Here is a 26,640-nt window from a genome sequence, read left to right as displayed (position 1 = left end):
AGGTGACTGACATTTTTGGTGTGGGCAACTCAAGGAACAGTTTCCGTTTATGTGGAAGGGTTTGGGAGGACGGTCAGAAGCTCCGTTTTGGGCATATTAAGTTTGAGATGCCTGCAAGAGATCTAAGAATCATCAAGGATGCTGTCTTCCATGTGGACTAGACGTAAAACGTTTAACATCGAACAATGACGGAATATAGTGAAATGAGAAAAAGCACAAATAATTGATAGTTCATTATTTTTCCCCGTTCTTTGCAGGTCATGTCCTACAATTATTTTTTATATTTCTACTAGCACAGATAACAATTTCGCTTTTTAATTGCGAAATTTTAATTCGCTTAAATTCTTTATAAACATCTCTCCCCTTTGCTATTAACATATCGACAAAACATCCACGTTTAAAGGCCGCATCTTTCTGGAACTTGCAAAGCTTGATTAGCGCCGCAAAGCGACCGCACTTTCTCTTCCAAGTCAGGAGAGGGCGCCCGGGGAACAGAGGACGCCGCTCTGCTCTGAAGTCCGGAAGCTCCTCCCTCTTTCCTTCCCCGTGTCCTTCGCCCCGGAAGTGCTTTCCCGGCACTGACTGCCGGCGTGACTTTGAACGCTAGCGTTCGGTGCGGGTTGCTAAACTGACCCGGAGCCGCGGGGCTTTCCCTCCTGTTCTGCGCCGGCCATGAGGCTGCTGGGAGCAGCCGCCACCGCGGCTCTGGGGCGCGGGCCGCTCCCGCGGGTCCTCGCCGACCTGGGCTGGCAGAGAAAGCAGGTATTAGTGCCCAGCGAGGCGAGGCTGACCCTGGGACCTCCCGGGACTTGGCGGCCCTCCGGGGCCAGGGATACAGTGACACCCCGCCCTTCCCTGGCACGTCCCTGCGGACAGCTCCGAGTACAAGTCCTGCCTCCGCGCCGAAAAGCCCCTCGGTACCTTCACAACTCAGGTCTCCTGTTTACGGTGAAACCTCTTGGTCTTGGTTTACCTTAAACAGAAGCGACTGGACTGAAGGTCAAGACAGTAGAAAAATGAGTGCGTCCAGGGCTCGACCCCAGGCTTCCGACTCATTGTCGAGTGCTCTGTTCGCTGTACCGTCCCCGCCCGCTCTCCGAGCCGACCCTGCGCGGTTTGACTTGGCGCTCGAACCTCCGGGGCTTTTCTGTGGGCTCGTGTCGGCCTTTTGCGGGGACGATGAGTGACGTAGGATTAGGTAGGAGGTGAGCCTTTCCCGTCGTGCAAACCTCATTCGCTTTGCTCGCTGGTGTCCCCGGGGTTTCATCAACCGGGTGCCTGCCACCCAGGTCCCGCTTACTACTTGACCCCCCTTTTCCACTTCCCTTTTCTCAGAAGTGGCTGCAGCGCCTTGGGGATGTGCAGTCCTACGGGGAGGCTTTACATTGGGCCTCGATTCCCTGAAATGCAGGGTTCCTCCCCTCCCCGTGCTAAAAGGAAGTTTTTAGGAAAATGTCATTGTTTCTGTGTTGAAGAAATCGGAAGCCTCGTGTGGGCTGCCTTGGAGCCATTGGCACTGCTGCACAGAGCATGTAAGTCCTCACACGTCCCTGCTACATAGCTGTGCACTACAATAAGGGGGAAGGGGGGGAGAAAATCAAAGTAAAATTTAACCCAAAACCTGTACTTCCTGTTAGTTGTTGGGAGCTGCCTTTCTGATTTTATCAGCCCCACTGTATATTTTCAAACCTGTCGCATTCAGTAAAGCTATCTGCCACTTTAATTAATTTATTTGAAAATACCTTTTCTGATTTATTTATTTATTTTTTAAGAGTGTATATTTTTCTGTCCTCTCTTGCAGACGGTCTCTCCTTCGGTTACAGGAGTTGCAGGTTGAGACATTTACTCCTTTGGTTTTCCCAGGCTATCTCATGTGACGTGTTCTGTGTGTTGAGATTCCTTGGCGGGAAGATGTCCACCAAACCCATTCTGATTGCTGGGTGTTACCTCGTAGAAAGGGCATTGACTTGAGCTTTCTTGTTTTTTCAGGTTAATTGGAAGGTTTGCCGGTGGTGTTCATCAGGGGTGATCCCTAATGAAAAGATACGAAATATTGGAATCTCAGCTCACATTGATTCTGGGAAAACCACATTAACAGAACGAGTGCTTTACTACACAGGCAGAATTGCAAAGATGCATGAGGTTTGTGGTTCATGTGATTCCAGATTAATGAGAGCTATTTATTTTGTAGTTATTGTTTAATAAACTTCACAAAACCTGAAAGATTTAAAAAATAGTAATAACCAAAATCTTATCACAAAGAGGATAGGGCAAGCAGGCTTAAAATGTTGCTCTGAAGAATCTGGAGACCATCTCTGTGGGTATCCTGAGGAGATTGTCTTTTGAGAATGTTAAGTCAATAGGATGTCCCCTTAAGCAGCCGTTAAAATAGTAGGTACATAATTTTCAATGTTATGAAGAGGTAGTTATAATGTTAAGTGGAAAAAGTGTTCAAAATTATATATAGTATGAGCTTAGTAGTTAAAAAATACATATAGCAGAAAAATTATTTGAGAAAAATCTTGAAACTCTCCTGAAGAAATTACGTATCAATGAATAACTTAACTCTGCATTTAAAAATATTTCTTCAGGGGCTGGCTAGGTGGTGGTTGGCGAGCGGGGCTCCTAAGGCCCAGGTGGCTGATTCCATTCCCACAGGGCCCAGTGAGCTGCGCCCTCTACAGCTAAGATTGTGAACAACAGCTCTCCCTGGAGCTGGGCTGCCCTGAGCAGCTGGAGGTTGGCATGAGCTGCCCCGGGCTGCCGTGGGCTACCATGTACTGCCATGAGCAGCCACTGGCCAGCGTGAGCGGCCGGCAGCCAGTGAGAGCTGCTGTGAGCCACCGATCAATGACCTGCGACTGACTGCCTCAGCGGGAGGGGGAGGGGGACGGGGACGAAAGCGTCATAATACCAGCATGTGCCAGGGAGTTGCGCCCTACACAACTAGACTGAGAAACAATAATGGCTTGAATCAGAGTGGGGGGTGGGGGAAGGAGAACAAGGAGGGGGAAAAAAATTCAGATGAAGATCATCTTAAATCACATACTATAAAAGCTGAATTCTTCCCATTCAGGCCTCAAAATCCACGTGTGGCAGAGCTGGGGAAAAGCTGTTCTCTGTACATCTACTCACAGACTAACAGCACGAGGCTGGCAGACTGGAACAGTGCAGAAGGAGTGAGATGGCTCTGTGACTGCGCTATGGTAGCGGTTGCTGAGAATGGCAATGAAAAGGGGATTAGGCAGTGAATAGAGGGCAAAATCTGTAATCAGTTTTCTACTTCATGAGATGGTTTGACAAACTAAGTTTCTCTGGAAATTACATCAGTTAACTACCTGCGTTCTGGTTCCATCTCGGTAAATATTTCTGTGCTTGTAATGCAGGGACAGAGAAATCTGAATTGCTGTGCTTGTGTTTAGGTGAAAGGTAAAGATGGAGTGGGTGCTGTCATGGATTCCATGGAACTAGAGAGACAAAGAGGAATCACTATTCAGTCAGCCGCCACCTATACTATGTGGAAAGATGTCAATATCAACATTATAGATACTCCCGGTGAGTTGAGTTCTTGGTTTCATTGCGGTTTGTTTTGGCAAAAGCATTTAGTTCTTTACTCTGGCACAGCTCATTTTGGATTACCAAATACTACTCAAAAGTGTGCCTGAATTCTTATTAGAGAAATCTGACTTGGGACCTAGAGCACCTCATCCTTTTGTGGTTTCCCTGAAAAACAGTACTAGTAAATTGTGAGTAGCAGGGTTCTTGCCTTTTACACTCTGCAGCTGATTCCGAAGGTATCTGTGCCCTGTATCTTTTTGAAGTGATCTTGTTTGGTCCCTGGACCTTATGGGGAGTGAATGGTATTGGTGGTTAAAGAATCCATGTTCTTCAAATATATGGTGATGGAAGGAGAACTGACTCTGGGTGGTGAACACACACTGGGATTTATAGATGATGTAATACAGAATTGTACACCTGAAATTGTTGTAATTTTACAATTGTCACCCAATAAATTAAAAAAAAAAGAATCCATATTCTAATTAGAAGACTTACATAATGAGCTGAGATACAAAAACTTTTCATTGTGCGTGACATAAAAATTCAGTTTCAGACTGCTCTTTAAGACCCTCACATATTCCTTTGTCTCATTTAGGGCATGTGGACTTCACAATAGAAGTTGAAAGGGCCCTAAGAGTGTTGGATGGCGCGGTCCTTGTCCTCTGTGCGGTTGGAGGGGTACAGTGCCAGACCATGACTGTTAACCGGCAGATGAAGCGCTACGGTGTTCCTTTTCTAACTTTCATTAACAAACTGGACCGAGTGGGCTCCAACCCAGCCAGGGCCCTGCAGCAGATGAGGTACTGAACCTTAGAAGGAACAAGAGGGGTGTGATAATCTGACAACAAATCGTACATCCAGAAGGACAATTAATTCAGTATCATTAAGCTTTAGCCTTCTTTTTTTCTTTTTAAAATGTATTTATGTGAGTGACTTACTATAGTAAATGGAACACTGAAGTCAGTAGTTGGGTTTGTGGTATGCTATCAACTACCTTCTCTGTAGAATGGAGGAAATGTGGCTTAAATTGTAGGGAGGTTGAAGGTGAATTCAGAAAACAATCTGGCAATTTATGCTGTTTTGCTCTGATTATAGAAGTTATAATCTAGAGTAACTTCTAGAGTATAATTCTAAAGCTACTTTGTGTTTCTTTAGACAAATCTAGAGGATCATCTTCAGTTTCAACCTTTATTTGAATTTTAATGAATGCTCTGAAGTAGTATGCTATGTTCCCTTGCTTTCATCTGGTAACATGTGCTAAAACAACAGCAACACTTCCTTCCTGTACCAGGTATAACCCAGTAGTGTTTATAGCTTGTTACATTTGCATATTTCTATATATTTCACATAACCTTTGAAAAGAGAGTTTCACTTTTGACCTTTTGTAATATGTAAATGGAGCTGAAGAGTTCACACGCTAGAGCTGGTGGATATAAGCAGCACAGTCTGTGGTGGTAGAAAGACCAGGAGTGATGTGTCCGTCCGGTATTGAGGAACTTTAAGTGACCGTATTGCTGTGTGCACTTAGACGAAAGTGATGTATTTGAGAAGATGAGAGTGAATTTTTTCTTTATTGGGTATTTGTAATATTTTCTTGATAGAATGAAACATTTTCACTTTTTATCTTTATTACTTACATTTTACTTACGGTTAGCAACAGAGGGACTCTTTCTACCAAGTCTTTCGGAATTCCAGGAAAATTCTCTTTTAGCATTTATTTCACTACTTTGGTTTGCTCCGCTCCTTTTTACCTGTTTTCTCATTTTGTAACTTCTATTAAACAGATTTTCGGGATTTGGCCTCTGTCTTTTCCACCATGCTTTCTCATCCATTCTGTCTCCTTCTCATTTTGCACTGGGTTATCACAGATTCTTGAGGTCAGTCTTCCAGCTCACTAATCTGATATTCATCTACATCCCTTCTGTTATTTAGCCTGTTTTTTTTCTTTTTAATTTCAACAGTACGTAGTTAATTTTCATAAACTTTTTCTTTTACTACAACATCTTTATTAACAGAGATCATTGCTTCTCAGACTTTTACATTTTATTTTCGTCTGGTAACTCTCTCCTTGGAGGTTTCTTGAGCTCACACCTCTCTTTCAAGCTATTGGTTTCCTTCAAATATTTGGTGATTCCTAGTTACCTATCTGTCCATTATTATAGATGGGCACCTAGAGTCTGGATTAAACAGTGGTATCTAGAGCATATTTCTTCTCGAGAAAAAAATCCCTGCCTGTGAATGTAACTTCTATTCAGTGGTTGTGCCTGATTGGGGTACAGGCTGATGATGAGTGTCTGGCTTAAATACCTGGTCTGAGAGTTTTCCCCTAAGAACTTTCTTTTCTGATAGCTGTACTGTTTCGCTCGAGTCAGCTGATTCAAGAATGAGATGTGGGCATAGTTATCCCGCCATCTTTTAAAATCCTGGCTCACCACCCATTGACCTATTCTTTCCCCCTTCTGTTTCTGATCCAGGGTATTTTGGGGATCAGATGGGAAAACACTTATTTTAGAGTTCTTTTTGTTGTAGTGTTGTAGCTTCCTGAACATGATGAGTTTGACTGTCAAGTCTGTTCCCAGCTGCTTTATATCTTATGTTCTGACCTGCTGATGATACCCCACCCAGTTCTCCAACATTTGCCATTGATTTCTTTTTATATTTATTTTGTCATTTCAAAGGGATTTGGGGAGGAAAAAGAGGTAACTATATGTATTTTTATTTTTCAGGTCTAAACTAAATCATAATGCAGCGTTTGTGCAGATCCCCATTGGTTTGGAGGGTGATTTTAAAGGTATTATAGATCTTATTGAGGAACGAGCCATCTATTTCGATGGAGACTTTGGGTAAGTATTACAAATACAAATACACTGTTAAAATGTTAAATTTTAAAAGCTATCAGAGAGAAGGAAAAGGATGTGTTCTTTAAACATAGAGTAATCACCTTTTGAAATGTGGCTGGAAGAGTATCCTCCAAGATGATTTTGTTTTAATGCTTTTAATCCTGGTTTCTTCCCTTTTTGCTTAGTATTTATTCCAATGGAGAATGTTAGTTTTTGTGGCTAATATGTTTATATCACATTATGACACGCATGGAGGCCTTCAGCTTGGGCCAGTAATACCTCATTCATTCACGCATTCATTCATTCTGCAGACTTTTAGAGAGCAGCTGTTATGTCCTATGCATTGTGATAAAAACTGGGAAGAAAATAGGGATCATAAATATTTCCTTAAGCTATTTCATGGGATTACAAAGATAAAAAGATTACTATGTAAAAAGCAGTTAAAAATGGTACAAAAGTAGTTTGGGCAATACAAGAAGTAAATTGGTAAGTGTTTCACATGGTATTTGGTCCCTCGATCAACTTTTTGGTGACCTTTGCATACGAAGTATTATACTTGCTCAGTGCCATTTGGGGAAAATCACCTGGGGAGCTTGTTAAAACACACTATTTTATCTACCTCCAGGGATTCTCATTCAATAGATCTAGGGTGGGCCTGGAATTTGCATTCTGGAAAGCTGCCAAGGATGCTGATGTTTCTGGTCTGCAGACTAGACTTTGAGTGACACTAATCTGGACAGTGAGGGGAGTCATGAATGAGCCTTTGCTCTGAGGAGTGGCCCCAATAGCCTGGCAGTTTCTCCAAAAGTACTTCTTGAGGGGTTTCCTTCCTGTGCCATGGAACTGGGGTTGCTGGTCTGGCAGGTGGGTAAAGGGAGTTGTGATCAATTAACTGTAGAATTTATCAGCCATCTTGTAAGGCAGAGAAAAGCTGGAGGCTGCTCAGTGGATGAAGTGTTTTTCACACTTTTTGTGTGACAGCTGAGTAATGACAACAAAGTTTGTCTATCATTCCTTAGAATGTAAGGAGCTATCTGGTACATAATAGCTACTCAAAAAATATTTGTAAATAAATGAATTAAGTCTGCTTCCCCAGAATTACCAGGGCACAAGTTTCTGTGTTCTACAGTAGAGGCTTTTAAACTTTGTTGTACATCAGAACCACAGATGGGACTTCTTAATACACCTGCCCCCTTTCCCAACCCTAGTCCACTGGGTATGTGTATTTTGAAAGGACTCCACAGATGATTCTAACATAAGTCTAAGAACCAGAGAGCTTAGCAGGAAGGAAGAAATTAAGCTGCAAAGGCAATGAAGAACATTTTTCAGAACAATTTGCAATTGGCTTTTACTTTTTTATTTAGGAATGTGTTTTCTGAAAAGATTGTTATTTTTGACATTGGTTTCCATTTAAAAAAAAATACTTTGAAACCTTTCGTACCTATTTCTAAATATCAAGTATATCCACTTCTCAGTTGTATATATTTTATCTGTAACTCTTACCTATTTGACCCCTAGAGGAATGGAGAACTGGGGCCAATGTTGAAGAGTCTGTCATATTTAGTAACCTTTTTACTACAAAATGTGTTAGCAGTTGTGTTACTAATGGAAAGGAATAGAGTCAGGTCGCTGATCCTGCTTGTAAGAGACTGAAGTTCTGATTAATTTGGTTTCTAGAATTTTCAAGGCTCACAGGGGTTTTGGAATCAGGTCGGCTTGAATCTTAGCTCTTCCACTCACTAACAGTACAACCTAGAGCAATATGCTTTGCCTGTTTTGCCCACTGTCTGTCTAAATTTTAAAGATAGCCGTTAGTCTTATTTGCCAAATTAACACAAATATATCAGAATGCTTTCTCATCTAAAAAGATTTTTTAGCTATTAGTGTAACTTTTTCATTGATGCTTTATATATTTCATTGAATATCCTTCAAATACCAAAATAAAACATTTCTTTTCCTAGTCAGATTGTTCGATATGGAGAAATTCCAGCAGAATTCCGGGCAGCGGCAGCTGACCACCGTCAGGAGCTGATTGAATGTGTTGCTAATTCAGATGAGCAGCTTGGTGAGATGTTCCTGGAAGAAAAAATCCCCTCAATTTCAGATTTAAAGGCAAGTGCTCTCAAAATAAGTTTTAAATTAAGAAAAAGAGAGCTCTGTTTTTTTCCTTTTTTTTTTTTTGTGGGGAGGGGACATGGCATGAGCTTTTATGCATGGGTTTTATTAATGAAATCAGTAGATTTATTTAACATAACTGGTTTCTTCAAAACATTTGGCGTGGCATTTTTTTTTTTTTTAAATAGTGAGTTATGTAGTATCTTAAAATTGGAAAGGAGTCCTAGTTTGTTCTAGAAAAAAACACACTTAAACAGCCAACCACTTGGGTATATATCCTCATTAAGAAGAAAGAAGATAAATACAGAAATGCACAGCAGTGAGTATATATGTTCTTTTAAAAAGAAAACATCAATTAAATGTTTTTTTAATAGATGATGCTTTCATGTGGTTTAAATATTTAAAAAGTATATATACAAAGGTACAAAGGAAAAAAAACCCCATCTCCCAGCTGCCCAGTTTTGTGCCCCCTCCCTAAAATAGGTAAGTAGTTACCTATTTACCTATTAGCTAAATAGAGTTTTTTCTTTTTCTTTTTTTATAGATATTACTTTTCCCTCTATCTGACACCATTAGCAGACTGTCTCACACAGTTAGCACACCATTTACACTGTTTTATGTATGTGTCTATTTTCTATGTGTGTATTTTTTTTACCCAGTTGAAAATTAGTGACATTCTAAGACTGTTGAAAGCAGTTTCCTAGCCCTGAAAAAGGCACTGGTGTGTTTTTTTTAATTGACCTTAAGTTATAGAGGACCTGATTCTAGTCTCCATTAGAGCCAGTACTCAAAGGATATTCATTTCATTCATTTCTTGGTTTATAATTGATCTGAAACAAAGTGTGATTTTTTAGGAATTACTAATCTTTTTCTTTTTCTTTTGTAGCTTGCAATCCGAAGAGCTACTCTAAATAGGTCATTTACTCCTGTCTTTTTGGGAAGTGCCTTGAAGAACAAAGGAGTACAGCCTCTTTTAGATGCTGTTTTAGAATACCTCCCAAATCCCTCTGAGGTCCAGAACTATGCTATTCTCAATCAGGAGAAGTAAGTCTTGGAAACTGATTCTTAGTTTATGCAGAAATACTTTGCACTATGAAAAAATATAAAAATGGTTATTGCAGTTATGTTTGTGTTATTTTTCTTAATTTACAAAAATCACCATTTCTATTTGGGTAGCAATTTTAGCACACAGAAAAATATTTATTATACCAGTTCCCATATGCTATTTGTGAGTTAGAAATATGATTTGTTTTATTATTCATCAAGGTTTACATTGTAGAAAATTTTCTTATTTGGGACCAGTTGTTCTCAGTCATGTGAAAAAAAATAGCTTTAAGAAACAAACTTTTTTTAAAAGCTCTCATTGATTATTTTTCTTTTCTTTCTTTATGACACCATTCCTGTTTTGTTTTGTTTTTTAATTTACTTTGGTCCTATCACAGTGTAGTCATTAAGCCCAAGAAGTTATTCTTACTGATTTCTTTCAGTGAAATTTCACTGATGTGTGAGGTCCAAAGTGTTTAACACATATGTGCTTTTTCTCAGATAATACTCTTGATGAAATAAATTGATATAAAAGAAATATCAAATATGGCATCTCACAGAGTTATATTTCCTTTATTTTAAGTGACTCAAAAGAGAAAACCAAAATCTTAATGAACTCCAAAAGAGATAATTCCCACCCATTTGTAGGCCTGGCTTTTAAACTGGAGGTAAGTTGCTTTCTAATGTATTTAACTGTGATATGTAGAAATTTTCTTTTAGGATTTTATTCCTATTACAAAATTACTCTTATGACAGGTTTGGTTATATGTTTCTCCACTGTCACTTTTTTTTTTCCACCCTTTTCATATTGTTTACAAGGAAGTTAGTATGCACAGCACACACTTAAGATGTGGGGAATTATACTCCATCTCCTTCAGGAAGCAGTATCTACTTAAGTTATTTAGGATTCTTCTGTTGGGACAGTTGTCTTTTCTCCTTCATTTATTTATTCAATCATTTATATCAGTATGGACTTAAATGGATATTTATTTTGTACTTTGAGTTATAATCTAGTAGTTTGTTACTTGTTTTGGTGGCCAGATTGGCCAGGTTTGACCATTGGAGCTCTTTCAGTTGGCTTCTGTGTCCTCTTAAACATTCCCCAGTGTTTTGCTTTTTTGCTGCTTCCTTACTTTCTGCCAATACAGGATGATCTAGGCTTTTCGTCTATAGTCCCTGCTCCAGCCTTGGAATAAGCCATTTCTTTAGAAGCTATGGTTCCTTTTATTCGAGAATGGTATCCCAGAAACCCAGATTTGGGCACTAAGTATGCTTTTTGCTGTGTTGTTGCTTCTGTTTATAAATTTTTAAATGGGACAAAAGGTGGATAAGTTGGAAATGTTAACAGTGGTTATTTCTGGGATGGAATTATATTTGGGGGGCTTTTCCTAGATTTTATTTTTAAATTTTTACAATATACTTATACTCTATAAAGAGAAAAAGTAATTTTAAATTAAAAAATAGAAATTACATTGCAGTGGCAATTTTTATGCGTAAAGCTTTAAAAAATATGTTTAGGAATATTTTCTTAGGATCCCCAGAATAGTGATTATTGACTTAAAGGTATGGAATGTTTTAATATCAAGTGATTTATATTGCCAAATTGCTTCATACTTCTAGAATTAATGTAGTAGATTATGTCAGTGAATCTTTATCAGCCTTGAATATTATTTATTAAAAAATCATTACTGATTTCATAAATGAAAAATGATATTTTGATGTTTCATCTTGCCTTAATTCCTAATGATAGAGAACATTGTTCCATATACTAGATTTTAGTTGTATTTCCTATTTTGTAGTTGTCTCTTATTTCTTTTGTCTTTCATTTTTTAAAATTAAGGTCAAAGTTTTGCTTATTTGTACACACTTTTTCTAATGTTGATTTTTTTAAAAACAATTAGCACTTTAAAATTTATATAGTTAAATAGAAGGTGTGATCAAAAAATATAGTAAATGTTTAAATTTTTAAAAAATTATTACAGTAAAAGACACATTGCCATTAATCCCCCGCAAAATACTCCCCCTCACTTCGAGCACACTTATCCCATTGTTCTTTCTGAAGCAGTTCTGGAAGTCCTCTTTCGTGAGTGTCTTTAGTTGCACTGTCGTGGCTGCCTTGATGTCCTGAATGGATTCAGAACATTTACCTTTCATGGTCATTTTGACTTTGGAGAGGAGCCAGAGGACACACCATAATGTTTTTATTTGACAAAAATTGCTGTACCAGAAGCGATGTGAGACAGGGAATCTTTTCATTGTGATCAAAAGTTACGGTGAATACTGTTGCCGAGTGCCATCCGACGGAAATGCAGGGATCTTCAACATGGGAAACGGTGCGTTGTACCTCAGTAACAATATGTGACAAGTTTCAGCTTGTTCGGTGTAGTCATTTGGGTGTGAGCTACGGTTGAGAGAAGGTGTGTTTTAAAGTGTGCCATAAATCATCCTCCATCATGACAATGCTCCATGTCATACATTGCTTCTGGTATGGCAATTTCTGTCACATACAAACATTATGGTGTTGCACCTATTCACCTTATCTGGCACTGTGTGACTTCTGACTCTTCCCCAAAGTCAAAATGATTCAAGACCTCGAGGCAGCCATCACAGCTCAACTAAAGAAACTCGGAAAAGAACTTCCAGAACTGCTTCAGAAAGTGGCAAGAACTATGGGATAAGTGTATTCGAAGCAGGGGGGAGTATTTTGCGAGGAATTAATGGCAATGTGTCTTTTACTATAATAATTTTTTGTATTTAAATATTCACTGTATTGTTTGATCAGACCTTGTAGATGTATGACACAATTTTACCATTTCTAATGATATTTTTGTTCTTTCCAATAATTATACCTTGTTTTTGTCTTATTGTATTAAAATTAACTTATACTAGAAATAATATTAGAAGTCAAAAGGATACTTCCTTATTATATAAATAATTTTTAAAATTTATTTCTAATAACTTTTATTTCTGAGGAAGCAGAATTAGTATCTTGGATTATAATACCAAAAAGAACAACACAACCATTTAACTTACCTATAGTCAAAGCTACTAAAATTGATATGGAGTATTTGGAGGTAGTTTTGAAGATTTCCTCCTAATTTTGATTTATATTTTGTGGTGTTTTTTTTTTTTTTTTTTTTTTTATTCTTTCTGCCCTTACCCAATCTTGACTTCTAGGCAGGTCGATTTGGACAGTTAACTTATGTTCGCAATTATCAAGGAGAGTTGAAGAAGGGTGACACCATCTACAACACGAGAACAGGAAAGAAAGTGCGAGTGCAACGGTTGGTTCGCATGCATGCCGACATGATGGAGGCAAGTAGCTGGTCATTGTGAGATCAGAAATTTCTCTAATGCAGGTGAAATAGACCTACCTTTTTGGTATCTTGAGCCCCACAAGAAAATCACTTCTAACTGAATGTGTTTTCCTCGCTTCTTCCTTTTTAGTTAGTTGTGCTACAGTTCTGATATAGCTCTGTGGTATGGGCTAAATTAGCAGTTGTTAAGAACACAGTTTGTACACTGTTTGTGTGTTAGCGTATTGTTCCTCTATGGCCAAGGTTAAGGAGAAGGGACAGTTAGTTCCTAAAGACACAGAACACAAATTTAGTACTTTTCTCAAGAACTATCATTATAGAGTGTAATAATTTTTAGGAACAGTGTAACTGTGGTTCTCAGAGGTAAGTGAGAGTAATAAATTCACACATAATTTCCCACATTGTTCAGCGGATTTACTTTCTGAAATATGGCAGGTATGAAAGCTCTGTTTGACCTTAGAGCTTTGTATTTGTTGAACCAACCCTAGAAGGGCCATAATGGTGTTAGAATCCATCTGAAGATTTAAAACCTCTCAAGATCTGGTCTGGGAGATAAATTTTGACTTGAATTCTTGAATTGTCTCTGAATCTGTCCTAACATTCTGCAGTACATAGGGTTAGGCTTTGGCAAGAATACTGGGTGTATGAGCTTGTTTCCTACTCTCGCCCTTTCCCAATTCAGCTCTGTATTCCTGGAGAAATTTATTAGTCTAAGCAAAATCTTCAAACATTTAGTAATTTTGGTGGCCATAACTTCTTATATCTCCTGGAAGATGAATAGGTAGTCTTTCCAAATTTAACAGCATTGAACACACAATGTGATATATAGATGATGTATTACAGAATTGTACACCTGAAATCTATGTAACTTCACTAACAATTGTCACCCCAATAAACTTTAATAAAAAAAAAAATTTAACAGCATTGCTGTTTTGTAAAATAGGCAGCAGGGGACAGGCTAGAGGGATTAGTGGTTGTCACAGCTGTTTTATGGGCCAGCAGCTAGGAGAATTGTACAGCTATGTAACCATTAAAGGAATACACACACACACACACACACACACACACTCACTTGCTCATTCACAGCCACACCTGTTATGAATGAACTGTCAGTATATAAAAACAAAAACTAGGAAGTTTAGAGGCACCAATGCTTTGTTCTTAGATTTCCTGTGTTTTCTTAACTGCGTGCATCTGTGAGAAATTAAGGTTATTTTAAGTACAATGGGCTCCATTCTCCTGCCTTTGTTTTCAAACCTTCCTTTGTTAGTTTTTCTTGTACATATTCGTCATACACATCTGACTGTTGTACTGTGGCAACACACAAAGAACATGCTTTTTAATTCCATAGAAATAACTTCAAGAACTGCGTGGCTCTCTATTCTGTCAGTCTGTAGATCCTCCAAGTACTGATGCCATAGCTCTATTTAAATACAATCTGAGTTTCTATTTAAATATAATCTTGTTGATTGAGATGTGGTTTAAATAAGGGCCTTGGTTAAGATACGTCTTGCCATGGTTGATTATTGGTGTTGCATTGGTTCTGGCTAGTTCATTCTTTATAGAATTCATGGTGAGATCCTGCCATGTTTGTTTATGTACAATGTTTATTGTTCAGGTACTCTTTAGTCACCTGTTCTGATATGTATTACTTGCAAGTACAAATTTGTGTTATTTCTTTATCTAGGATGTTGAGGAAGTATTTGCCGGAGACATCTGTGCATTGTTTGGCATTGACTGTGCTAGTGGAGACACATTCACAAACAAAGATAATAATGGGCTTTCTATGGTAAGTCATTTAATTTCAAAGCCGTTGGTCACTTGAGTTTCAAAAGTATGTTTTTATGTAGTACATGTAGTACTTCAGAAAAACAACCACAGAAGTTTTCATTGAGTGCCACAGGCATCAAGTATAGACTGGTTGTGGCTCTCTAAATGTCAATTAGACAAATGCTCTGTGTCAGCTAACTTATCTGGTTTTTCTTAGTAAAATCATTCCACAATCCTCTAAGGTTTAGCGTGGAGGGAAAATCTCTACTAGACACATCTGGACGGTGGAGCTCTGACTCGTGTACCCTGAGATCTGCCTCCCCATGATGGATACCTCTCTAATTGCTGTAACCACAATCAGGCTGGTTCCAAAGGAGTGCTCCTTCCTCAATAATTCAGCCACTAGAAAGGAGACCCTTCCCTCAAGAACTGTAAGACCAGACTGCTAACATTTAGATTAGACATGGGAATAATATAACAAAACAGAATCATACTCTGAAGGCAAGATGCAGTTAGTCTGATTTACTGCATACAGCCTCCACTGTGGAACTAGGTCCCTTTTTGCTGCTGAGGGACCCTGAAGGGATGAATGTGCCGTTAGTACACACAGACCAAGGGAAGACCCCCAACACCGAAATTCTGCCTCTGTAAGCAGAGGGCAGGGAAAGACCGAAGAAAGAGGCTGGCCACTCCAGTCTGGCAATTAACACAGTTCATTAAAGGAAACTAACATTGTAGCCCCTTCTTGGGCAGCTGCAAGATGAAGTGGATATTTTCGACTGGCCTGACAGGCACCAGAGAATTACATAGCGTAAAAAGGGTACTAGTACATGAATGCTACCAGGTATGAAAATTGCTTTACGTGCTTGGCCAGGTCAGGACAGGACAACAGCCTGTTTCAAGAACCAGCACCCAGCAGGAGGCAAGGGAGGAGTGCTGATTTATGTCAGAACGAACATCAAGTACGATCAGACAGTCTCTAAGGGGGTTTTGTGGTAAGCAATCCCCATTCTGGTCTGGGTCCAGCTCATGGGCCAGACAGCGGTCAAGACATGGAATAGTCTGTCCTCCACACATGCTCAGGCAGTTCCTGCCTTTGAATTCCTGTCACTCACTTCTTGTTTGCCCTTATAGGATAGCAGGCTGTCCTACCGTATGACTGTTTGTTCTTGAGGGTGGTCCCTCCCCTGAATTCAATAAAGAAAAATATGAATAAGTACATAGGGAATAGGTAATTTGCAGTGAACAAATTTACAATGGGTCGTTTATGTAAGAACTGGTCTGACCCTAACAGATGAGCCCTATAATAGTTCCTAGATCATATGATGAATTCATAATTTTATAATTTAGTGTCTTTGTATAAAATATGCTCCAATGTCTGGTTTTAATGTTGATTTAAGACAGTACAAAAATCGTAACTAAATCTGTGTAGGCTTTAGGGGGCTCTAGATAAGGGGAATGCTTTGTAAGTAGGATTGACAAGGCTTTCTATACATGCTTGTCATTAGCGTGAAGTGACTGGAGGTGCTCAGGCTTTGAAGCAAACAGACCTTGGTTAGAGTCTCACGTCTGCCCTATACTACCTACTAGCCCTTGGCCACGCTATTTTATCTTCTTTCCATACCTGTAAGATTTTATTTGCAAAATAAGGATAATAGTATCCACCTCTCAGAGTTGTGATTGATTAAATGAGGTATCATATGCCTAAAGAATCTAGTGCCCTTTCTCTGTTTCTCTTATCGGTGATCATTGATTAAATAAAGAACTTATCAGAAGATAGCAACAGTAAATGTAGCCACCAACCAGTAAGAATGCCACATCTCAGCATTTGGATTCATTAATATAATTATGTTAAATTGAACGTGTCAATAAGCTTAAGGGTCTTATACTGTTAAATAAATAGATATTTTTATTTTGGGAGGGAAGAGATCATATAAGTGGACACCTTTATTTATTAATATATTAATATATTCATTTATTTAATGCAAACAGATCAAGATATGTATTGTTTAGCCTAAAGATGTTTAATGCCTGTCCTTTGTTCTATTGTAAAACAGAATATTAAAATTAATCCATCCCTGACCTTGACCCATACAGTACTGTATATGAATTCTTCTCTGTTTTTTAAAAAAATTTCAGGAGTCAATTCATGTTCCTGATCCTGTCATTTCAATAGCAATGAAGCCTTCTAACAAGGTAGGCATTTGACTTACTGCTTAGATTATCACAATAAAGACTTGAGCTCTTTTTCATTGTCTCCACAATGACGTGGTGTCATGTGATAACCAGCAGGCTTGCAGTCTGTTTCCTCTTTTGGTGTTAAGATTACCTTTTAAAATTTGCTAGTCTGTTAGTAGTAATTACTCCTCAGTAAAGAAATTGGTGATATTAAACTATTCATGAGACTGCTTAATAACTCTTTACTAAGTAAAGGTATATCATTGGTTCCACAGTGGTAAGTGTGACTTCCTAGATTCAGATCATAATGGGATGGGAAAGGGGAAACAGGCATTTGTCCTAAGTTGTAGGAAAACCTTACTCTGAGGACATTAGAATATTGCATAGATTAATTGCCTCATGCATTATAATACATCTCTAGATCTGATTATAACATGGGAAGCCTGCAAACAATACAGGCAAACAATATTTTTCTCACGTTCAAACATGACAGATTTATGATGTTATTTGATGTCATTTTAACTTTTTACAAAGCCGACTGCTTGAATAAGTTCTGCATTCACATTGGCTTGCCATTGCAATTAGTCCTGTTCTTGAACTATAATTATTTCTTAAATTGCCTTGACATTCTTAACAATCACGTTAATTTGGCATATTGAAATTAACTCATTTATGCATTGCATTTATGACCTCTTGTCATCTGGGAACTATCATTTATAGAACGTATTCTGATTTGTCTCGTGGATGCATTAACAGCTGCTACTTTTGAGGAACTTGAGATTTTCCAGACCCTTCTCATTATAGAAAGGAGAATGTTGAGGTGGCAAGAAACATTAAATCACTCCATCTCAGAAATTTGAGGAAAGGCAAACCTTACATCTTACCACAGTAAGATGCCACAGTTTCTCCAAGGTCTTTGCTAAATGGTTTGCTTTTCTCTTCAGAATATGCAGGGCTAGAAGTTAAAGATATTATGCTTCTTCATTCCTAAGTTGAGGATTTATGTAAGACTTTTTTGATGGTTCACAACAATGGAGGGAAATCAAATGCATCAATATCTGAAAGGTATTTTTGGTGTCTCAGGGTTATCTGCTTGCTGGAGTACATTAATTTAAATCAAATAATGAAGTCAATGCATAAAGCTCTGAGTCTCCACAGTGGGGGCAGGGATGATCTAGTAAATTGGGAGGCCCTGGCTCTTGCAGAGAAAAAGGGAGAGACTTTGGAGCTAGACTAACGTAGGATTCTGTCTCGGCTTTGCCCTGCACTATCTGTGTGGCCCTGAGGAGGTCATTGAAATTCTCTGTACCTGCTTGCCTCCACCTGTAAAATGTGGATAATTCTGTCTTGCAGCATTGTGGTTAGAACTTGAGATAACATATACAAAACACATAGCACAGCCCCAGACACATATAATAGCTGGAAGTACTGGTGATTCAAGGCTTGTTTGTTTTATTGCTGCTGTAAGAAATTACCACAAACTTAGTGGCTTAAAACATCACAAGTGTATTATTTTATAGTTGCGTAAGTCGGAAATTGGTTCTTAATGGGCTAAAATCAAGATACTAGCAGGGTTGTGTTCTTTTCTGGAAGCTCTAGGGGGCAATTTATTTCCTTGCTTACTCAGATTGTTGGCAGAGTTCATCTCCTTGTAGTTGTAGGACTGGGGTCCCCATTCCTTGCTATCACCTGAGGGCTGTTCCTAGCTTCAAGAGGCTGCCCACCTTCCTAGGTTTGTGGCCCTTCTTCCTGTTTTCAATGTCAGCAACAGCAAAATGAGTCCCTGTCGTGTTTCAAATATTTCCTGCCTCTTCCCTCTTCACATCTCTCCGACCTACCCTTCTGCATTCCTCTTCCAGTTTTAAAAGCCTGTGTGATTACATTGGGCCCACCAGAACATTCATGTCTGTAACCTTAATCACCTCTGCCAAGTCCCCTTTATCGTGTAAAATAACAATCACAGTTTTGGAGGGATTAGGGCATATTCTTGGAGGGCCATTATTCTGCTTACCACATATCCCTATCCCTTACCACATATCCCTTACAAGTAAGGAGAATAAAGATGCATCAAACTACATCCAAGCAGATTGTTTTGAAAGTCTCAGTTTTGATCTTCACTCTCCTCTTGAATCTACAATAGTCTTGGTAAACATGCTGATTCCTTTGATTCTGTAGAGGATTTTTAAAATACAACACAGTAACAAGATTCTACTTTCTGCTTTATGGGCAGTTTTCCACAAATGGATAGTTTTTGTCGATATAATAGGAAAGGGAATAGAGTTTAGTCTTGGAGTCTTGTTTTGTATTTTGATGTGGAAAGAAAATGCCAACAGCTAGCTAGTCCTGCTCTCTTGGCTGCGTGGTATTCAAACTCACCTATTACAAGGGTACGGCCTAGGAACTGGGTGGTGGATCGTTTTTGTTTCTTCCCTGCTCACGTATTTGATTTCATTCAGTGTATGCTTTCAACAGTACCATTGCTTATCATGATTAGTAAAATGTGTAATCACTTTCTTTTTTTGAAGAATGATCTGGAAAAATTTTCAAAAGGTATTGGCAGGTTTACAAGAGAAGATCCCACATTTAAAGTCCACTTTGACACTGAGAGCAAAGAGACAATTGTATCTGGAATGGGAGAATTACACCTGGAAATCTATGCTCAGGTAATGAATAACGAAGAAGTTAATTCACTTTATTTACGTCTGTGTTTTGTTAAGAGCAAAAGTCAGTAATTCTCAGTCTAATGTCCATAAACTAATAGCGATTCTTCAAGCTTCACTCTGGTTTGTATCCAGACGTGGTATACTGCTTCCTCTACTGTGTGTTACAAATTCATTATTTTTGATCTCTAAATATTTTTATTGTAAAACATTGCGAACTTTTAGAATCAAGGCTCAGGGGATTTGCAATAAGACCATCCATCCCTCCCCAGGTCATGGTTAGTTGGGTGAAGTATATCCTGGTCCCAGCTTTAGGGAGACAACCTGCTGAGAGAAAACTACTGAGAAAGTCTGCCCACCAGTACCCACTGTTCAGGTCGTTTCTTGTTTGTTTTCTTCTCAAGTCAGCACTTGAAGATCATTATAACATAGATAAAAGAATGGGCAGATGGGGCCTGTGCTTTCCTGGGAAAGGTCTTATGTATATCTGAATGAAAACCAGATATATTGACTTAAGGTTAAAAATTCTGGCTGTGATCATATCTTTGAAGTTGAGACAGCAGAAGATTCTGACAACAGATTCGTACTTGTATACTATTCCACTGAATATATAATAAAATGGAACAAAGATGAAGTGTTAGTGGATATATTAACTGAAGGTAAGTAAGTCAGTCTAAATTAGAATTCACTTATATAAAATGTATAGGAGTTTGTATTATTTAATACCATGTATCTAATCCTTGTAAGATACGTAAATGATTTAAGATTTATTATATGCTTACGTATAAATAAATGCTAATAGTTAAGATTCTTAGGATTTTTCTTCTTTCAATTTTTTAAATTTAAATACACCAAAAAATTGTTTCCCGTTCTTTTTAGAGGATGGAAAGAGAATATGGCTGTCCTTGTATCACAGGGAAGCCAAAAGTTGCTTTCAGAGAGACCATTACTGCCCCTGTCCCGTAAGTATGCAACACAGTTGAACATAGCTCTTTTACTGTTATTAGGACACTTTCACATCGTGACACTCTTTATTATGGAAGCTATACAGTTCTGTGCTGTAATCAAGACATTTATAGAAAGTGACACTTTGGGATTTATTTAGCCCATTAAGCTAGATATCAATGGACTGACATATACATCCTCAATAAGCATACTGACACTTCATCCAGTGTTAGGGTCTTCATTCATTCCAGTTGTGCCTCCTTTGGCAGACGACTGTTATGTTTTACTTTAGTACCATATTGTGGATGCCACAGAACTTGCATTTGCCAAGGAATAATCTCCTGCAAGTAAAGGAAACTAATGCTATGATAAAATCCAGAAAACATTTAAGAAAACAGAGGTGGGTTTATATTTTGTTAGAAACAAAACAGTCCTTAAAGAATAGCACAAAACAAATTAAATTGCTACAAGTATAGTATACTTCAGCCCTATTTGATTTATATGGATTTACATGAATTCTGATTTACAGTCAAAATTAATAAGGAATACTGTGGCTATAAAACAAGTCTCAATTTTCAAAGTGGCATCAAATAAAGGTGAATGATACTTTACCTGAGATGCAATGTCATGAAGTAGAATCGTGTAGTCTAACTCAATGAAGTCATCGTTTCTTTGCTATAATAAATAAAAACCTGGTGTGTAAAATGTGTCATGGCAAAAAAAATATTTTAATTTTAATAATCAGCTTTCATTAGATGATTATAATACTCCCACTTAAGTAAAAATAAAAATTGAATGTCACAATTTATTTCGACTGACAGAAAAACTTTCTGTTATAAATAAGTTTGCTTTCAAACTACAATTAAAAATTAATGATTTTTCATTTGTCAGTCTAAAAATCATTTTCCTTTCTGTTTTTAGTTTCTGAGTTGTGGTAGCTACTTAAAGCATTATAGTCTTTAGCTTGTCATTTGAGATTTCTTAATGTTTACAATATTCAGAAAAGCATCATTTAAGGGATACAGTTCTGAAATGAGTGCTTACATTGAAGGAAACCAATTTTCAATTTTATAGTAGACATTCTTTTAAAAAACTGAAAATAGTAAAATGTAATGAACATAGTTATGATTTTGTTACTAAAACTTTGATCTGTGCTGCTTATCGCTTTGCACATATAAAGTATTTATACCATCAACTGCACAGAAATACTGCATTTATATAGTTGAAAGCCACAGTCATCAGAGACAAGGCTTTATAATCGATGGATCGAAAGAAGCCCTAGACTTCAAGGGGCACACAAGTTCCTGTGGCTCCTTTGGTTAATAGTGATTATAAATGTGGGCCTCAGGTCAAGTGAAAGTATACTATTCTTACAGTATCTTGAAGGAATCTTTCCTTCGAATATATCAACAAAGAATATCTTTTAATGTGAAAATTAGTAGTAAGGTTTCTTATATGTTGGATCTTAATACGTAAAGATATATAATATATATAGCCTGAAGCAGTGGTTAAACCCTTCTGTTGAGATTTTCATTTAATGCTTTAAAATTATAATTTGGTGAAGGAATTTTCTTTCATAAAACTACTAGCCCTACCTTTGTGCATATTTTGCTATGAAAACATGGCTTGAAAAATCATAATTATGATTATACAGCCTCTGTAACCTGGACCAGTTACTCAATTATTTGAGCCCTCAGGACACCCATAGAACTAATGCTGTAACCAGGGTTGATGTCTACAAAAATGCATTCGAAAAAGGCTCTTTCTTAAAATGTTGTTGTAGTATTTGTTAGGTATTTGACATCACACTGAGGACTGTAAGTGGGTATCCTGCCCTGTGGTGCCTGTAGGTATCTACTAACTGGTTACCAAAGCCTGTGGAGTAGGGTGCTAGGGTGCTCCAGCTGTCGTGCCGTTACCAACAAGCTGTAACAAGTTGACTAGAAAGCCTTTGTCTTTTATGGAGCTGACTAAAACTGTTTGTTGTGGCTTCCTTTTTTTTTAATAACATTTTTTTTATTAGTTTCAGGTGTAACAATGTAACAGTTAGACATTTATCATTTACATCCCTCACACAGTGACAATCCTCCTCCCCCCATCCACTACCCCCCTGACATGGCACACAGCCATTACATTTTGTCGTGGCTTCTTTGCACACTATTTTTCTTTTTTTCCTTTAGATACTACTAGTTGACATGTTTTTTTTTTTTCTTCTTAACCCCTTAATAAAGCTAAAATCAAACAATTTATGTCGTTAAGGTCTAGAAAGAGGCAGTTCAGAATAGTCATATCACACTTAAGGAAACACAAGGCTAACAACAAGTAAGATATGAGGTTGTAAATTATGACTAAATGGGTTATAAAAGAAAATTATATATAGCAAGCTTCACAAAGACTGAGATGCTAATATTTTTGTCCCAGCTGATCCCTGGGGGAAAATGGCAACCATGACTCTTAGTAGCTCTGGCACTACCATTTCAGTAGAGGAAAAAAAGCAGAGATAGTTTCAATATTTCATGACTATAGTAACTTGAACATAAAACTTAGGTTGCCAAAGGAAATACTCTGCACTAAGCTGAGCACAGAACTGAATGCCAAATTGTTTATAACTCAAGACTTTGAGTTATATATCTGCAACTTCACCTTCTCTGGCCCTGATTGTCACTGACCTCTCCTTCAGAATACCGGCTACACTGTTTTAAATACAAAAGTACCGAAGGGGCACCACTTATCTAAAATGAATTATAAAACTTTCAGTAAACATTAACCCTGTTAATAGTATATTTTATGGAAATCACTTACCACTTGCTTGACAGTTTGAATTTTTACCATTTTATACCATGTGTTTTCAGTAGAATTCTGCCATATTATATAACCACAGGCAACCCAAGCTAAATGTCGAACTGGCTTCATTTCTGGGGCTATATTTCCAAAACTGTCTGGTGAAGGAAACATGATAAATGAAATTACTTTACATATACAATATTAACTTAAAAAAAAATTAAATTCTAAGTCATGTCTTAGTTTCCTTCAAATGTGTGCAGAAAATAATTAAGCCATGGATCTATAAAGTTTCAGGGGCTTTTTTGTTGAATTAGATTGGTAATGGATATTTTTGCAAAAGCTAGTATATTTCCAACATAATGTTAACATCTGACAATTTTGAGCACAGATAATTGATGTTGATCTTAAAGTTGAAGATCCTTTCCCATGCCATATTTATATACCTGGAATATTTTGTGCTTCTAGTGGTTCCTTCATGGACTTGAGTCTTTGATAAAATGTGTTATCTTCTTCATCTGGGTTCTTTCCAATTTCTCCTTCAAATGTGAAGTTGACTTCTGGTGCAGTGTCTTCTCCCATTGGAGGGTAAAGTACTTCAGCTGTGCAGTTCACTGTCACTTGCTGTTTGAAACATTTTGCAAAAGATCTTTAAAAAGATCTTTACATGCAGATCGCCATCCATTGCTAAATGTTGTTGAGCTATAACATTTAAAGCGTTGATCCCCTAATGGTGGTCTTTCAGACTTGATTTCAGAGTGCCTACTCTAATTGGGAGTGGTCTTGTAAAAATTTCTTAGAGATATTTAAAATAGACAACTAATTTTACAACTTATTAGGTCTCATAATCTTATAAACTCATCGTAAACTTGGACTATATTTCAGTATTAATGGGGCATCCATTTGCAAGGCCAGATTTTAATCCAACTTTGTATACCACTCTAGACTCTGGTTACTTTTTTAAATCTTTCCATTACTCTTACTCTCTGCTCCTGAAACAACAATTTTCTCAAACTCAGAGCAATCTGTATCTACTTGTAAAATGAAAAGATTGTAGCATTGGTTCTGCTTTGTAAAGATGGTTGTCTGGCAGCTCAGATGCCTTTCAACGAATCTCCTTATGTTAGCCTGTATCTCTTCTGATTTATGCTCAACAAAAGGGCAAGCTTTTTTTAATTTTAAGATGGTTATGGTACAAATTGCAATTCCTTCCTTTTAAGTTTCCCTCATTAATAATTTGACAGCTATATAAAATTTTCCTTGCCCCATTAATGAAAGATTATTGTCTGAACATGACGTCAGCCATCTATTCTATTGCTCATAAATATCTAAAAAGCACTTGCTTTCTTTAAATAAATCAAAAACAGAATGAGAAAGGCAGACATAAAGTAGTGATGATTGGAGAGTAATTTATTTCACTTGTTAATATTAGGCATAAGTTCAGACTGCCCTATGAGAACATAACATTTTTAAAGGGAATTTAAAGGGAAGCATATAGAGTCTGTTTTTTAAATAGCTCAATAGCAACGTTTCCTGTATCTCAGAATACACAAAAAGAGTAAAAACTGACCGTTGTGTGGTCATTCTTTTTTTCAAGGCAGGGTTTTACAACAACTTAAAAAAAAAATTAATCCTATGATTTGATCAGCAAAGGTGATCTTGAATATTTAGAATCAAATGTTATTTAATAATAAAGTATGTTTCACTTACTTTTTGGATAATTTCTTCCACAGAAAACTTAAGGTGATACTTATGTCCTCTTCCTTGAATATCCTAAAATTAGGAAAATGTGGTTAGTTGTTATAAAAATAACTCAATTCTCTGCATTGTCAAAAGAGTCCATTCTCATTTGGTTGGGGATGGGGGGCGCTGAGTGGGTAAATAATTAAAGCCTTAGACCTTAAAGTATATTTCCATGTATGTGAAAATCCAATTTAGAGGGTCTTTTGTGAGGTTTATTTTGGATGAGAACAGAAGGGTAAGATAAAAGCGTATATAAATAAAATAGGTTCCAATTCACTTTCAATCATCAGAGAACTTCAACCTCTGGATCTGTGGTCCTAAATTCTCTACATAAGAAATTTTGAAACAGTTTATAATTCTAAAGATGACAAATAGGACACCATTGAAAAGGTTTTCCATAAAGCCCTGTGTCCCCTCCAGTGTTCAAGGAAGGTGAATTCCATTTTGAGGCAGATTACTGCAAAGTGATTAGACATATTAAATACTATTTCTACTTGTATCTTAGTAGACCTGCAGAATGATACTGTAACAAATTTTGTAACAGTAAGACAAATATTTAAGTATTTCACTTTTGAATGAAATAACATCTACTTTCAGCACTTAAAGGCTGTTAGCAGTTAAACTTATGTCAAATAAGGAACAATCTCAGATCCATTAGATTTTAGTAAAATGGAAACAAGCTTAGTGATTGCTGAGGTCTTAAGCATTTAGTTTAACCCTTTAGCCAGAGGGAATCAATGGCAGTAGTGTTTGGGTGGTTAAAGCGAAGCTTCAGCTCACACCGCCTGAATGGTTGTCAGTTTCTCTTGCTGTTTGTTTCTCCCTTCATTTGGGTCAAAGGGTCTAATAAGGATCGGTCTTAAACTGAAGAATCGTTTGCAAGACAGGAACTTAACGTTGATCCAGACTGTGGAATAGGAGATGAGAAATGTCATGGCAGTTTTAAGATTCTTTCGAATGGTTCCTACAGGTTTCACTTGGGGAAGGGGAAATGCCGCCCTTCACTGGTAACATGTTCCCATTTCCTTGTAATAGTGTCCATAAAAACTGTCATGTCTCTGCCTTCCTATGAAAACAACAAACAGCCCAGAGCTGTCCCCAGAGACTGCAGTATAGTCTATCTCCAGAAATGTTAACCTATTAAGACCTGACGCCAGCAGTTTGGGTGGAAGGGGGGGAGGGGAAGGGCGAGATGCCGCGGAGCCTGGCAGAGACCCTCGGCAGTGGGGGAAGCGGGTGCCTTCGGCCGTCGCCCTCTGCCGGACTCACCTCCATGCTGGCTTGCGTGACTGTCTGCACCAAAAACACCTTGTGGGGGGTCCCCTGCTGGTAGTTGATGCAGTTCTCTGCCACTGAGGCCGCTCTGGAGGCTGGGTAGTGGGTCGGCGGGATTTCCATTCTTGGTGATCGAAGGCTGGGCGAGCACCGGTCGGCTCAAGCTTAACGGGACGCGTACCAGTGCGCCGTCGTCCAGCCCGCTGCCAGGTCGCCGAGGCGGAAAAGTCTGCAAGCTCGGCTAGGCTGGGCGTGGGCGGGATCACTAGCTCCTTCCCTCCCTCTTTTCCCTCCTCCCTTTTTTTTTCCCTCCTTCCGTTTCAGGAAGCTGCGCCTGGGCGCTGGCTCCCTCGAAGGCCTGCCCTTGGGGCCCCGCCCTGTTTCACATTACTTTTCCTCTCAGGTTCCTGCGGG

The 26,640-nt window shown here is 38.2% G+C and overlaps 2 protein-coding genes across 3 annotated transcripts in view; one reads left to right on the top strand and one right to left on the bottom strand.

Moving 5' to 3' along the window:
* The first annotated feature begins 555 nt into the window (after positions 1–555).
* The window catches only part of GFM1 (G elongation factor mitochondrial 1), a 40,511-nt gene continuing 14,426 nt past the window's right edge, over positions 556–26,640 (top strand). The window contains exons 1-13 of one of the 2 annotated variants that reach the window (XM_081025964.1): positions 556–762; positions 1,990–2,142; positions 3,423–3,555; positions 4,154–4,358; positions 6,285–6,401; positions 8,360–8,510; positions 9,400–9,557; positions 10,141–10,225; positions 12,735–12,872; positions 14,562–14,663; positions 16,784–16,840; positions 19,348–19,485; positions 20,362–20,444. In XM_081025964.1, coding sequence (XP_080882090.1) covers positions 673–762; positions 1,990–2,142; positions 3,423–3,555; positions 4,154–4,358; positions 6,285–6,401; positions 8,360–8,510; positions 9,400–9,557; positions 10,141–10,225; positions 12,735–12,872; positions 14,562–14,663; positions 16,784–16,840; positions 19,348–19,485; positions 20,362–20,444 — 1,610 coding nt within the window. In that variant the 5' untranslated portion in view covers positions 556–672. Of the gene's footprint in view, positions 763–980; positions 1,533–1,989; positions 2,143–3,422; positions 3,556–4,153; positions 4,359–6,284; positions 6,402–8,359; positions 8,511–9,399; positions 9,558–10,140; positions 10,226–12,734; positions 12,873–14,561; positions 14,664–16,783; positions 16,841–19,347; positions 19,486–20,361; positions 20,445–26,640 lie in introns of those variants that run through there. The other variant, XM_081025965.1, reaches the window with a different exon arrangement.
* Positions 19,480–26,585, bottom strand: LXN (latexin). The gene is made up of 6 exons (XM_081026040.1): positions 26,221–26,585; positions 24,919–24,981; positions 23,655–23,832; positions 23,230–23,366; positions 21,040–21,102; positions 19,480–20,768 (listed from the first exon to the last, which is right to left on the bottom strand). The coding sequence occupies exons 1-6, from the start codon at positions 26,347–26,349 to the stop codon at positions 20,670–20,672; spliced, it is 669 nt and encodes a 222-aa protein (XP_080882166.1). The 5' UTR covers positions 26,350–26,585; the 3' UTR covers positions 19,480–20,669.

The sequence above is a fragment of the Rhinolophus hipposideros genome (genome assembly GCF_964194185.1).
Source record: "Rhinolophus hipposideros genome assembly, chromosome: 2".
Taxonomy (NCBI): domain Eukaryota; kingdom Metazoa; phylum Chordata; class Mammalia; order Chiroptera; family Rhinolophidae; genus Rhinolophus; species Rhinolophus hipposideros.
This window is presented reverse-complemented; position numbering and strand designations above follow the sequence as displayed.